Source organism: Fundulus heteroclitus, chromosome 2 (genome assembly GCF_011125445.2).
Source record: "Fundulus heteroclitus isolate FHET01 chromosome 2, MU-UCD_Fhet_4.1, whole genome shotgun sequence".
NCBI classification, from domain to species: Eukaryota; Metazoa; Chordata; class Actinopteri; order Cyprinodontiformes; family Fundulidae; genus Fundulus; species Fundulus heteroclitus.
The window spans coordinates 27818193-27831136 of record NC_046362.1 but is presented as its reverse complement, the minus strand read 5'-3'; the positions used below and the strand labels follow the sequence as shown (position 1 = coordinate 27831136).

General features: G+C 37.3%; 1 protein-coding gene across 1 annotated transcript in view; it reads right to left on the bottom strand.

Moving 5' to 3' along the window:
* LOC105924376 (neural-cadherin) overlaps window positions 1-12944 on the bottom strand; it is a 178202-nt gene that overhangs the window by 95050 nt on the left and 70208 nt on the right. The window contains 2 exon segments of the mRNA XM_036152005.1: window positions 3568-3679; window positions 7818-8022. Of these exon segments, the coding sequence (XP_036007898.1) occupies window positions 3568-3679; window positions 7818-8022 (317 nt within the window).

The following is a 12944-nucleotide window of genomic DNA, read 5'->3' as shown; positions in this document are numbered from 1 at the left end:
ATGTGTTTATTTGCTGCGTGTCAAGCATCGCCACTCGCAGCCTGCGCATGTTAATGCCTCATTCTTTTTTTTTTTCATCTCAGCACCTTGTAAAGCACATCACATCTGGTAATTCATGATACTCTTTTAATTTGGCTCGTATAATTTCACTGACTCATTAAATGTTAAAGAGACTGAAATTGTGCATTTCCTTTAAAGTTCACTTGTAAAAGCTCTTCTGTGAGTTTAATCTACTTTGTCGTCAACTTCAGTGGGTCTTTGCCCTGTGGAGACATACTGATAGTGTAACACAGATTTTTTTTTTCCCTTCTCAGTGACTTAAAAAAAGAAAAAAAAAAACTTTGATATTTTATTGGTTGGCTGAGCAGGACTCCAGATTAACAAGCTAACGCTTCTTCCCTGTCTTCTCCCACTCCTGTCCACTCCATCTGGTTTGGAACGAGTCTATTTAAAGATCAAACTTACAAGCTTCTCTTCTCTCCTTCCATTTGATTATTTCCCTTTTTACTAATAAACTATTCGTCATTTTCTCTTATAGCGGAATCTCCCTTTTCCAATCATTTTTAAACCGTACCAATCAATACTCTGCATTCTATTATTTTCTTAAGTAAAGTGGTAGAATTAAAGTGTGTCACCCCGAACATATATCCTGTTGCTACTTTTTTTCCCTCACTTGAATGTCTTAGATCAAGTAAAATTTTAATATTGGACAAAAATTATCACAGTAAATAGAAAATGCATTTTCCAAAGGAGAGATTTTATATAGTCCAAATCAGCCTGGCCTGATGAAAAAAAAATAATAACCTTTTCTTTAACAGAATGACAAAGTGGCTGCCACTGCCTGATCTGATACATCATTTTAATTATTTAGATCATGCACTCAGACAATCCAACTTACATTTTTTCACATCCAGGCCATCTCTCGTCTCATATGGCGCACACTGAAGCTGTGTACTTGGCTCTCTCCGATTCATTATTTACATCCTTCCTATTGAAATCTGGCTTTCAGTGAATGTGATGTTAATTTTCATTGCTATGTGGATAGCACAGAAGCCCTCTCTACCTGTCCACAGAATGCATCATCTCTGTTTCAGATCTCCCTATATATATATATATATATCTCTAGTTGTCCACAGATAGTTGCATCCTGTTATTTATTTCCATTTGCATGACGTTACATGTCCATCTTTCAAATTCAATATTACTGCCGCTCTGATCTAACCTGTAGTTGCATCTCAGCTTGATCAGTGTGTTGCCCTTTTTTGGGGGTGTTAACGTGGCAAGTCTAACCACATATCAAAACTGGTTCAAAGCACAACCTAGCAGGTTGTGTTCAGAACCCTCCCTTTAGTCATATTAAACCTGTCCTGCACCAACTCCCCTGGCTCCATACGTACCAACTCATTAAAAAAAAAAAAAAAACTCTTGCTTCATACTTTCAAGGTTGTCAGCACTTGCTCCTCTATATTTTATTGGGCTCCTTCACACTAACATACACAGCGTTACTCTTAGGTCCTTCTCTTCCATTCAGACCACTCACTCACCCACTGACTCAATCTTCCACTATAGGGCCTTCAGCCCTTCGCGTCTGGAGATATAATAACATTCTTATTTCTCTTAAATGCTTCAAATACTGCCTGAAAACTCGCCTTTTTAAACAAGCATCTACCCTTTTTTGTAGAATAACCTCACCATTGCTCCCTTGCTTTTATTTAATGTTTTGTTATTTTGACTGTTGTGTTTTACACTATGTTGATTCCTTTTATTGTCTGTTGTAGCCACATATTGCAAATTATTATTATTATTATTATTATTATTATTATTATTATTATTACTACATCTAGAAAACATAGCTAACATAACGATTTTTGCAGTTCAAACAAGATATTTACGTGTACGTTATGAAGAACTCATACAGTACATGTGCCTTTTTTCCCCCCCACTGTCAGGTTTGATTATAAAAATATTTCTATTTCTTAAATTGCAGAATTACGTGAGAAATTTAAACTGTTTTTTTTTTTTTTCCAAATTAGAACTTTTGCATACACAAGAATCTGGGAAAACCCCACTGATGACATCGTCACAGTAAAGGCTTCCGATAGGTTAATTCACATTTGATTTAATTGGTGACATACATCTGAATGGATTTAAGGCAACAACTCAAACAAACTGCCTCCTTGTGGGATTTTTGTCAGAAAAACGGACAAATCTAAAGAAGCTAGCAGGAAGAGAATTATTGACCTTCAAATTCTTCAGTCTTCAGATTGATCTGATGAAATTGCCGTAGAAGCAGATTTCACTTCAGAAAATAAATGGGATGATGAGAAGCGAACAATTTTGAAGCAAACTCTCAAGACATTGGTGAGAAAGTTAAAGTCTTGTGTGAATATATTTTAAAAATGGACAATAACCCAAGCACATGGCCAAATTAAACACAAACTGGCTTAAAGACAACAGAGTGAATGTTTTGGAGTTGCCGCCACAAAGCCTCGACCTTATGCTTGTAGAAAACATGCAGGCCGAACTGAAAAGGTTTTTGGGAGCCAACCTGCTTCTGTAACTGATCCCACAATTATGAGAAGTTTGTAGAGGAACACTTGAAACATTTGACCCAAGTTAAATAGTTTTATGGGCAATCGCACGAAATACTAACATGATGTAAATAAACTTCAGAATTTAAAAAAAGTTAAAAAAAGAAAAAAAAAATCCCTAAAAATATTTTTTCTCTTGACAAATATAAATCATGTTTCTTCAAACTCAACTGAAACAGGAGGTTTAGCCTGATTTGTTGTATGGCAGTGGGAATTTTTTTTTTTTTTTTTACATTTTGATACACGTTATGTAAATATCTGGTTTGATATGCAAAATAGTAAAATGCGCATTAATAACCAAAGCGTAATGTTCTATTGATTAAGAAGAGTTAGTAGTTTTGTCTGGAAGTCATCCATATCTGTTTTTAAAATATAAATTTCTCCCTGAGGCTGCAGATGAGTGACGTAAAGCATAGCATCTTCAAACACTTAACTCTCATGAGTGCAATCAAAAGTGCAATTTCCTTCAGGAAGTGCAGTGCCGCTGAAAAGTGTCAAAATATCTCAACATAAAAAAACAAACATCTGTATCTGGATAAAAAAGTGCATTCCTGCACATTTTTAAGCATGAGATTTTTCATAATTACTGTCTATTTTTAACAGATAAGCACTGATGGGAGATATCCATCTGTCTCGAGACAAGTAATTTGAAATCATAAGGTATTCTAACAAGAAAAACTGAGAATCAGTCTCACCATTAGTCACAGAGAACATAATAAATCCACACACATTTACCAACTCTCGACAGACTTTCAAGGACTTTAGTGGCTGTTCTGAGGCAAAAATGGAAGCTTTAAGTGTCAAGACAACAAAACAGACAGGCTCAAGCTTAGAAGTTGAAGTTTGGGTTTAATTTAAAATCCATCCACTGCTTTCTTTGAACGTAAATGGAGATTTGGAACCTTTGGTTTGTTCTCTTCCGCCATTCTAAAAGAAAAACAGAAGGACGGGAAATCTGAGGTCAAAAGAGTCTTACCCTGCAGTAGGGACGTCGCCGTGGTTACAGTCTCAGGGACTCCATCTACACCGTAGATGGACTGGAGGAACTCTGGGACACAATCGTTCTCATCCGTTATCAACACCTGAACCTGATTAGTGCCGGAGAGGCAGAAGAAAGCCAGAGAGGCAGAGCGAGAGAGAAGGAGAGGAGAAATAACTGACAAAAAAAACCCCACACAAAATTAACCACTCTTTATTAGCTCTCAAATCCGGAAGACAACCATATCAAATGCGCTGTAGAAAGCTGACCCCAAAACTTAATCTTAATTGCATTTTCTAGTTCCACTAGTTGCCCGTTCAACTCCTTCTTTATCTTCCACTTCATGATTTTCCCGAGTCAAAAATAGAAATGTTTTCAGCATGTGAGTGCTGCAGTGTGTGTGTGTGTGTGTGTGTGTGTGTGTGTTTTCTACAAAAGCCCTTAGCTGTCCTCCATCCTACAGGCTCCCTGTCACCACAGTGTGTAAAGTGTGAAGTGACAGCTGAGTAATAGTCCTGAAATAGCTGGGAAAGGTTTTTCCCAGTCTCTAGCTCCTATTCCACAACATGCAGCTGTAGAAAGAGGATGTTTTTTTTTTTTCCTGCTAAATCTGTGGCGTAAAAATTGAGCCATGTGTTAATGACTGGGTAACTAAATCTTAAAGTAAATAATTAGGTATACCTGAAATGATGGAGGGCTGTCATTAGTTCGAAAAAAATGATATGCTTTTCCACATATTTGTGTCACAGAAACATGCAACATGAAGGTCCTGGGTTCAAACCCCAGCCTGGGCTGTGTCTGCATGGAATTTGCATGTTCTCCCTGTGCATGGGTGGGTTCTCTCCAGGTACTCCGGCTTCCTCCCATAATCCACAAACAAGACTGTCAGGTAAATCGGTCTCTTTAGATTGCCCTCAGGTGTGTGTATGTGTGTTTGTTTGTCCTGTGATGAATTGGCGACCTGTCCAGTGTGTACTCTGCCTCTTGCCCTATGGCTGCTGGACATAGGGACCCCCCCACCCACAACCGGGCAAGGATAGGCAGTTATAGAAAATGGATGTATGGATGGACAGTTTAAATAAAAATTATCATCACGAATGACAAGTTTAAATTCTGAGTTTCAGACCAAAAATTACTTTTGCTACATCTCAACCTTTGACACGTCTGACAAAAGCACTTTCCAGAACACAGAAACAAAAGGTTTTAAAAAAAAAACAACTAAATCCCTGAGCTCCATGGTTCACTTGTTAACATTTCAAAACCACTCAGCCATCCCATTTCTGCCAAAAGCGACAAATTCTGCCGCTCCTCCTTTGAGGTTGTCGCCAAGCATGGTGTCAGTAGGTCAGCACTGAGTTTTAATCACTGATTTTTTTTCTTCATCGCTTTAGGTAAAGTGGTCCTTTGTTTTTATTTTAATTGGTGAGGTAGTGTTTTTCTTCAATGAAACTTAATACAAGCACAACAAAGCACATAAAAATATAACACTAACACTATAAAACACAAGAAAACAAACCACAATGATATGTAGTTAACAAAATTCAAAGAAAATTAACAGAAATAATGAATAAAATTCTACAGAGCCCTTACATGCCAGGTGTTGAAACACAATTTAGAGAAGCAAAAGTGCATGGATTTGAATTTGTGATGGGATGACGTAGAAAGGATAGATGTGAACACACCATTAAACACAAAATTAAAAAAATAAGGTATGCAAGTTCACATGGTGGAATATCTGACTAACATGGGTGTCACAGAAATCACAGTAATGCGTGTATTTTGGGGGAAATGCTGATCTGAGACGTTTACTTAAGGTTTTCCAGTATTACATTCAAGTCAATTCAAGTCAATAAGAAACGGCATTCAGATATCCTTAAAACCTCAGTAGCTTTAAAGTGCATTTAAATGACACTTAACATTCCTTCAGTATAACATCATCTACATTAGCATTGTGATCGTGTTACTTAACTCACTCAGAAATGACATTACAGAAACTGCAGTGCCCCCCTATCTTTAGGACGGCCTTAATATGCTGCTCAGCAAAGGGTTCGTTTGATAAAGGGGAGCTACTTTAATGTTACAATCTGTCACCTAAAATGTATGCAGTCTTAAATAAACTCAAGTTCATCTCTGATGATGTTTTAAACTTCAGCACTTTGCTTTGAACGAATGAAAATGTATTAACATGAGTTTCAGCTTTGCTCAGATTTCTGTGAATATCTGAGCCACTGCTGCCGAGTTCCCAAATTTTTTTGGGAATTGCTAAATGTCCTCATTGCCCAGTTTGCATCTAGACACAGTAGGCAAGATGAACTTTGTCAATAGAGTGACAATAACTGGTTAAAAGTATATAATATATTTAGAACTACAAATTAGCCTTTTGTAGCTTTTTTCTTTTAAGAATATTTATTTCAGATTTACGTAGTTAAGTAAACCTAAGGCTTGTTTGGTTTAGGTGTAAAAAAGTGACAGAATTTTTTAAAGAAATTCTAAATACAATCAACATTAACAATCTAAATTGACCGAAAATAAACGGTGATTTACTTTAGACAAAAGAAAATGTTCTAGTTACACCCGCCCTGAGTGTAAGGAGCTCAGCAAGTGGCGGCTTTGTGCATGCACAATTTATCAGACATGTGGATGCAGAGGGAGGCAGCGGTTCTGACTGCTGCTTGGATGGAGTGATGCAGAAGGAATTGGGCTTTAGAACAGGGGAAGGACCCACAACAGCAGCTACTGTTAATTGAAAAGAATGAGATCGTTACATGCTTTTGTATTAACATTTCAAAGGTCTGTCATAACTCCAGAAGTAGTCATTTGATTTGGTCCTTGTTGCCTTTTTTTTTAAAAGAGAAAGCTCTGATAACTTGTTACCTAGTGACAAAGTTGCAAAGTCGGCCAAAGTGATCTTAGTTGAGCCATTATTATCCTGCATTCGGAGCAGATCTCACGACGTAAACAGACAAGTATCTCTTTCAACTAGTGTGTCTTTTACAGTGAACGTCATAGTAGAGGGTGAAAAAAAAACACTTAGCTTGAATGGAAAATCTCAGACTGTTCGATCAACAAAGTACTGGGAAAGGCCTGTAGTACATCCTCACTCGCTGACTAACACTATGGGTTCAGTTAACATAGAATCACAGACATTACCACCAATAACAGTGATCAGTAGTTCAATTTAATCAAGGACACTGACCTGATTATTTGAAAAAAGGCTTTCACAGTGAGATACCTTGAGTATAATTTTTTTCCCCCTTAAGATCCCTTAAGTGTAATCAGAGGCACATGTATTTGTTGATACTCCGGGTACCCGGCTTCTTCCCACAGTCCAAAAACATGACTGTTAGGTTAATTGGTCTCTCTAAATTCTCCTTGGGTGTAAGTGTGTGTGAGAATGGTTGTTTGTCCTGTCTGTCTCTGCATCGCCCTGCAATAGACTGGCGACCTGTCCTGGGTGTACTCTGCCTCTCGCCCATTGACAGCTGGAGATAGGCACCAGCACCCCTCCTAACCCCATGAGGGATAGACATGTTAGAAAATGGATGGATGGATGGATGCATTACATCCTCATTTTATTTTGTACATGGTTTTTATTACTCATCTAACTTGGAGCAAGACTCGTTTTTACTCACATTAGACTCTATTGTATCGTTAACTTCTCCAACATCGAAAGAGAGAGAGAGAGCTTTTGATTTTACAGGAATTTGTTTAGCAGCCAACAAATCTAGAAGGGAGAACCCGTCCAACTTTCTAACTTCACTGAACTGAAACAATGACCTGTCGCTTATTCGTAATGATTTTTCTATTTTTTAAATTGTTGCCAAATTTCCAGGTATACAATTTTTTAAAAACATTTTGTACCAATAGCTCAAGCACATTTTACTAATTAGGGCTAAAACGAGCAACATGACCACTGCACTAATTTTAACATCTGCCACCTGATGAGCTCAGTACATTTCAACAATTAAGACAACAAAATATGAGTTAAATTTTATTTTGCCGTCTAACCAAAGAGCAGTTATTTTTAAGTTATGCTTCTATGCTGTAAAGCCACACTAATAAAAGTTGCATGCCTGGAAGCAGATGTTCCACAGCCGCTTTTCTTTTCACCACAGCACTGCACATTCCTCTTTGCAACTCAGACAAAAAAAAAAAAAAAAAAATCAGTTGGACCTCAGTCTTAAGTTGACCAGAATGTGTGATGCGATGGCAGCTGACTGTCTTCTCTGTGTTCTAATTGAACTAACCTCTGTGACAGTGCTCAGGCTGCCAGGCTCCTCGCTGGCTCGCACCATCAGAAGGTAGCGTCTCTGGTCGCTCTCGTAATCCAGCGTCCTGGTCAGGCTGATCTCTCCAGTGTCCTGCTGAATGCTGAAAAGGCTGCTGGGATTGATCAGAAGGCTGTAGCTGATTTGTTCCTTCTGGAAGGAAATGGCTAACACCACAAGGAAGCTGTGGAACAAAGAGAAGGTGATTAAAAGAAATTGGAGAAAAAAAAAAAAAAACAGCCTTTGCTACTTGATTTCAGCTGCACCCATGTTGAATTGGAATCGAAATCCTCTTTTCCTGCATCAGCAGTGTGCTGTAATGAAATCAATTACGTTATGCTCCATTGCCTGCATGCTAGAAACACGGTCAATCAGTTCTTGTCAGTTGTGTGTAATCATGTCCCACTATTATGCAAACCCCAGTGTTTGTTTTGTGGGGCGGGTTTGCATTCCCCTAATAGTGTGTGATGATGATTGTCAGTGTTTGCTTGAGTGTACTAGTGTGACAAAATAGATACTTATTAAAACAAGTCTTAAACAGTAGCATGTGCGAAAACTCACGTAATGCAAGAGTGCATGCCTGTCTGCATTAGATATTGTAAACTTGTCTTTTCAGTTGTAAATATGATAAATCTATTCCTGTGAGTCATCAGTAAATCTGTCTGCTCCCATTAATTCATTCAGCTTACCAAACAGGAGTGCCTACTTCTCAGTTTTTTCTTTGTCCTTTTAGTCATTTATTCACCTGCAGTCGACTGCCAAACTGTCCATCCCCTTTAAACCTTTTTTTTTTTTTTTTTTTTTTTTTTTTACATTTGTTTAGATTACATCCACAAATATTTGGATTTGAACTGATAAACCAGCACAAAGTAGTGGAGGATGACGGCGAGGTGATGAACCCTGATCATCTTCTCCGAATCCCCGCAAGCAACTCTGGATTAGGCCTGTCACAATAACAAATTTTGCCAGACGATAAATTTTCCTAAAAACGATTGCGATAAACCATAATATTGTCATTTGGAGACCTTTTTTAACTAATATAATAATGGCATAATAACGCAAGTACATCCTCATGACATAACGGCTCAGATAGATTAGGCGGCTGGCCTCCGTCATTTGGCTTAAATATAAAAAACTCCCACACTGCAGCGGTCGTATTCGGCTTTGACACCAATTCCATTTTCTTTTCTAACTAGCATTTCTCTGGCTCTCCTCACGAGGCTCTCATGCTACACTTTAAGCATGTGCCTACCTAAAAAAAGATTTAACTCCTCTTACACTGAAAAAATTAAGGAGGTGAGTAGACAAAGATGCATCATACTGAAACCTTTTGTTATCCAGTCTCAGAGAGAGAAGAGGGAAACACAAGGGAAAAAAAGGAAGCATGCAAACACAAATTATCGTGATTATTTTTAACTAATCATGTGATTAAAATTGATTGTGTGATTAACTGATTTATTGATTATCGTGACAGCCCTACTCTGGATCAACTTGAACGCTTTGTGGTCAAGTATTTCCACAACATGTATATCATGAGTCCCACAAAGAAACAATCACGGTGAGACTGATCTACCAACACTGACAACATAGCAACCACATCTATTGAGGTCAGTGTACTCCAGTCAATAACAAACTGTCTATAGAAATACTACACTCATATATTAAAGAACTGAAAGCTAGTCAACAACTTGGAACCATACAAACTGAACACAAAGAAGTCAAACACACCGTCAACACACTCGCCTTCCAAATTGAAACCATCTCAAATGACAATAACACTATGGAAAAAAAATCATACTGGCCCTACAAAGCCACACTATATGCAACATTCAAAAATTAGATATGTTTACATGCACAAAATGTCATGATCGGATTATATTCGGATTAAATAATCGGACTGTACCCTTTATAATGTGCGTGTAAATGTACCTGGCTTTATTCAGAATAGAACCACTCTGACATGCGCAGCTGTCAAATTCCTCTAAGAAAAACCATGCACACTCAGGTCAGTTTGCCACATTCAGAATAACTTGAGCCTGACGAGCATTTATGTGCACGTTGATCGGATTATCAATCGGCATAGACCATCCCTCTCATTCGGATTACAATTCCATTCCAGTTGAGCTTAATCCGATCAACATATTCTGTTCGGTTTATTTACATGACACTTTTTTTATTTTGATCCATTTATTCTAATTACTCCTGACCATGTAAACGTAGCTTTTGACGGGAAAATCAGAACAAATTTCAAGATAACCCAGAACAATGAATTAATCTTCCTGCAAGCAACATTTAAACTGACAGCCAAATGGTAAATAATATTATCTTTCACTGGGTTCACTGCACTGGTGCCAAAAAAAACCCCAGCAAACTTAATTGACTGACTAAACTTCAACTTCAACATCAAACCTATCATAGAAACTATAGGAAAAAGGAAAGGACTAAAACCTCTGTCTCTAGGCCCTTCCTCTCTATCCCCTTGTCCCTCGCAGGCCCTACCTACTCATGTCAAAATAGTCATCTGTCTGACCAAACTATAGACAATGAAAATGGGAAACTAAAAATGCAATATTTCAATTAAATTTACTTTTAATCATACAGTTCTAAAAAAAAAACGAGGCGTCTCAATCGTCATTAATAAAGATGCACTACTAATCCTCAAATACACTATAATAGACCAAGAAGGACAATGCATAATTTTCAAAGGAAGAATTAAAAACGTTCATATAACAATTACAATCATTACTGGCTCAGTCTATGATGACCCCACATTCTACCACAACTTCTTCACATCATTACAAGGAACTCTCAACATTAGCCATAGTCATAGGTGGAGACTTCAACACAGTCATCAACCCAACAATAGACAGCTCAACAAACACACATCAGACCAAAATTGGTAGTACTCATGGAAACCAATGACATAAATAAAATACATCAACTCTCATCTGGGAAATGGCCAAAGCAATATTAAGAGCGAAAATATTCTAAAGCTCCTCATTAAAAAATTAAAACAAACTAATTAACGAAATTAGAGGCACAAAAAAAATTTGGTAGGATCATTAATACAAATACACAATTGATTTCACAAAGACTAAGATATAACCACTACGAACACTATCACAAATGTGGTAAATACTTAGCAAACCACCTTAAATGCAGGTTTTTCATTCAAGACTCAACATGGAAGATCACTGATGATCCACAAATCATAAGGTAATTATGGTCCTCAAGATAATTCTACTATAAATTATAGAACTACTAATTTAAATTGTATAACTATGTATTAAAATTATATACCAACAACAGGAAGAATGATTTAAAAGAAATATTTAATTTTCTCAATAACGTCACACCTCCATCTTTATCAATGTCATCCTCGATGCTCCACATATCTATAGAATATGAAAAAGCTCTACCAAAAACATCACCAGTGTTTTATACTTTATTACCGGTGGCCAATTTAATGTTATCCAGATTAGGTGAATGACTAAGCAGTGTCATTTCCAAAGAGTGGTCCAAAGAGGACAGCTTCGGTCCTGTCTGAAATAAAAGCAGAGCATGTAAACTCATCTAGGTTTTGATGTCATCAAGATATGCCTGTAGTCTACCTAACTGATTGAATTCATCAAATTGTATGGAGAAATATAGTTGAGTATCATCAGCATAACAGTGGAAAAGTATGCCATGGTGTTTGATAATTTTATGTATTGGAAGCACACATAATAGAATTGTTCCAAGCACTGAACCCTGAGGTACTCCACAAGTAACCCTGGAGTTTGAAGAAGATTGATATTTTGTCACAGAGATGTCACAGTGAAGAGAATTCAGACACTCTGAAACACAAACAGATCTAACCAATATATTTTACCCAATCATTCTGGGTTGAGCATCCCCCAGAATCTCCATTTAAGATTCCTGACTGACTACAACATAAAAATAGTTCAATCGAAAACAACTGCCGACTGTGTAAACTAACCCAAAATGTTTTTAGATATACCACTTTGTTTTGAGACTGTTCTGCAACTATCCAACTTCGTCTACCATGTGTTTATTTCAATTTTATAGTTTTTTTTATAGAATTTTGTTATTGCTTTTGGTGAACTTCCCGTTTATTTTGTAAACCCATATCTCAGTTTGTTGTGCCTTTTGCTTGTATGTCCATGCTGTTCTTGTTTGCATAAAGAAAGTAGCCATAGATTACAAAGAAAAGTTATAAGTTGTCACAAGTCCTGTGGAGGACCCGGCACATGTGGAAAGAAATGCTGTTCTGGTCAGGTCCATCCAAGATTAAACCTTTGGGCCAACATACAAAACACTATGTCAGGAGAAATGATAACAAAACTTATCATCCTGAACACACCATTCATGGGTAATACAAGGTGGTGGCTTTATCGTGCAGTGGCTTTTCTTCAACAGGAACTAAGAAGCTATTCAGAGTCAATGGGGACATGGTTAGAAATGAATACGGAACAATCTGGGAAGAAAAGCTGTGGCAGAAGACTTGAGACTGGGGGCAGACTTTCACCTACCAGCAACACAACAACTTTAAATATACAGTCCAAACTACGTACAGTGAAAAGGTGCAGGGCCATAGCTGTCAAACTCTAATACAAGCACCACTGCTGGTTCTAGGGCTGTCTTTAGCTGAACTCAAAATAAATTCTGGTATGAATTATTTGCCGGATGAATATGAAATCAGAAACTTCTCAAAAGAAAAGCACAGGCGAAAAAAAAAAAATCAGGGAAGCCCCGGTACAAACTGATGCAGACAACAGGGAACAAGTAACAATCTGGTGGCTACATATGCTTTGCTCCTTTTAGTTCTGAAGAAGGATTTCTATCTGGGAATGACGCCAAACCCAACTTAAATGTTTTCCAGGTTTAAATTAGAAAAACAATGAGATTTGCTAAATAATACCTTCAGTCACCAATCTAATCTAACAATTTTTAGGAATATAAGATAAAAAATAATGTATTTATCTGCATTGCATGTTTTGGATCAATGTAAAAGATGTTGAGTAAAAGATTGTTTGGAAAACTGACCAGATGCAAAGAAGCATAAACAAGCAGTTTTGACTGTAGCTCTTATTTTGTTTTATATGC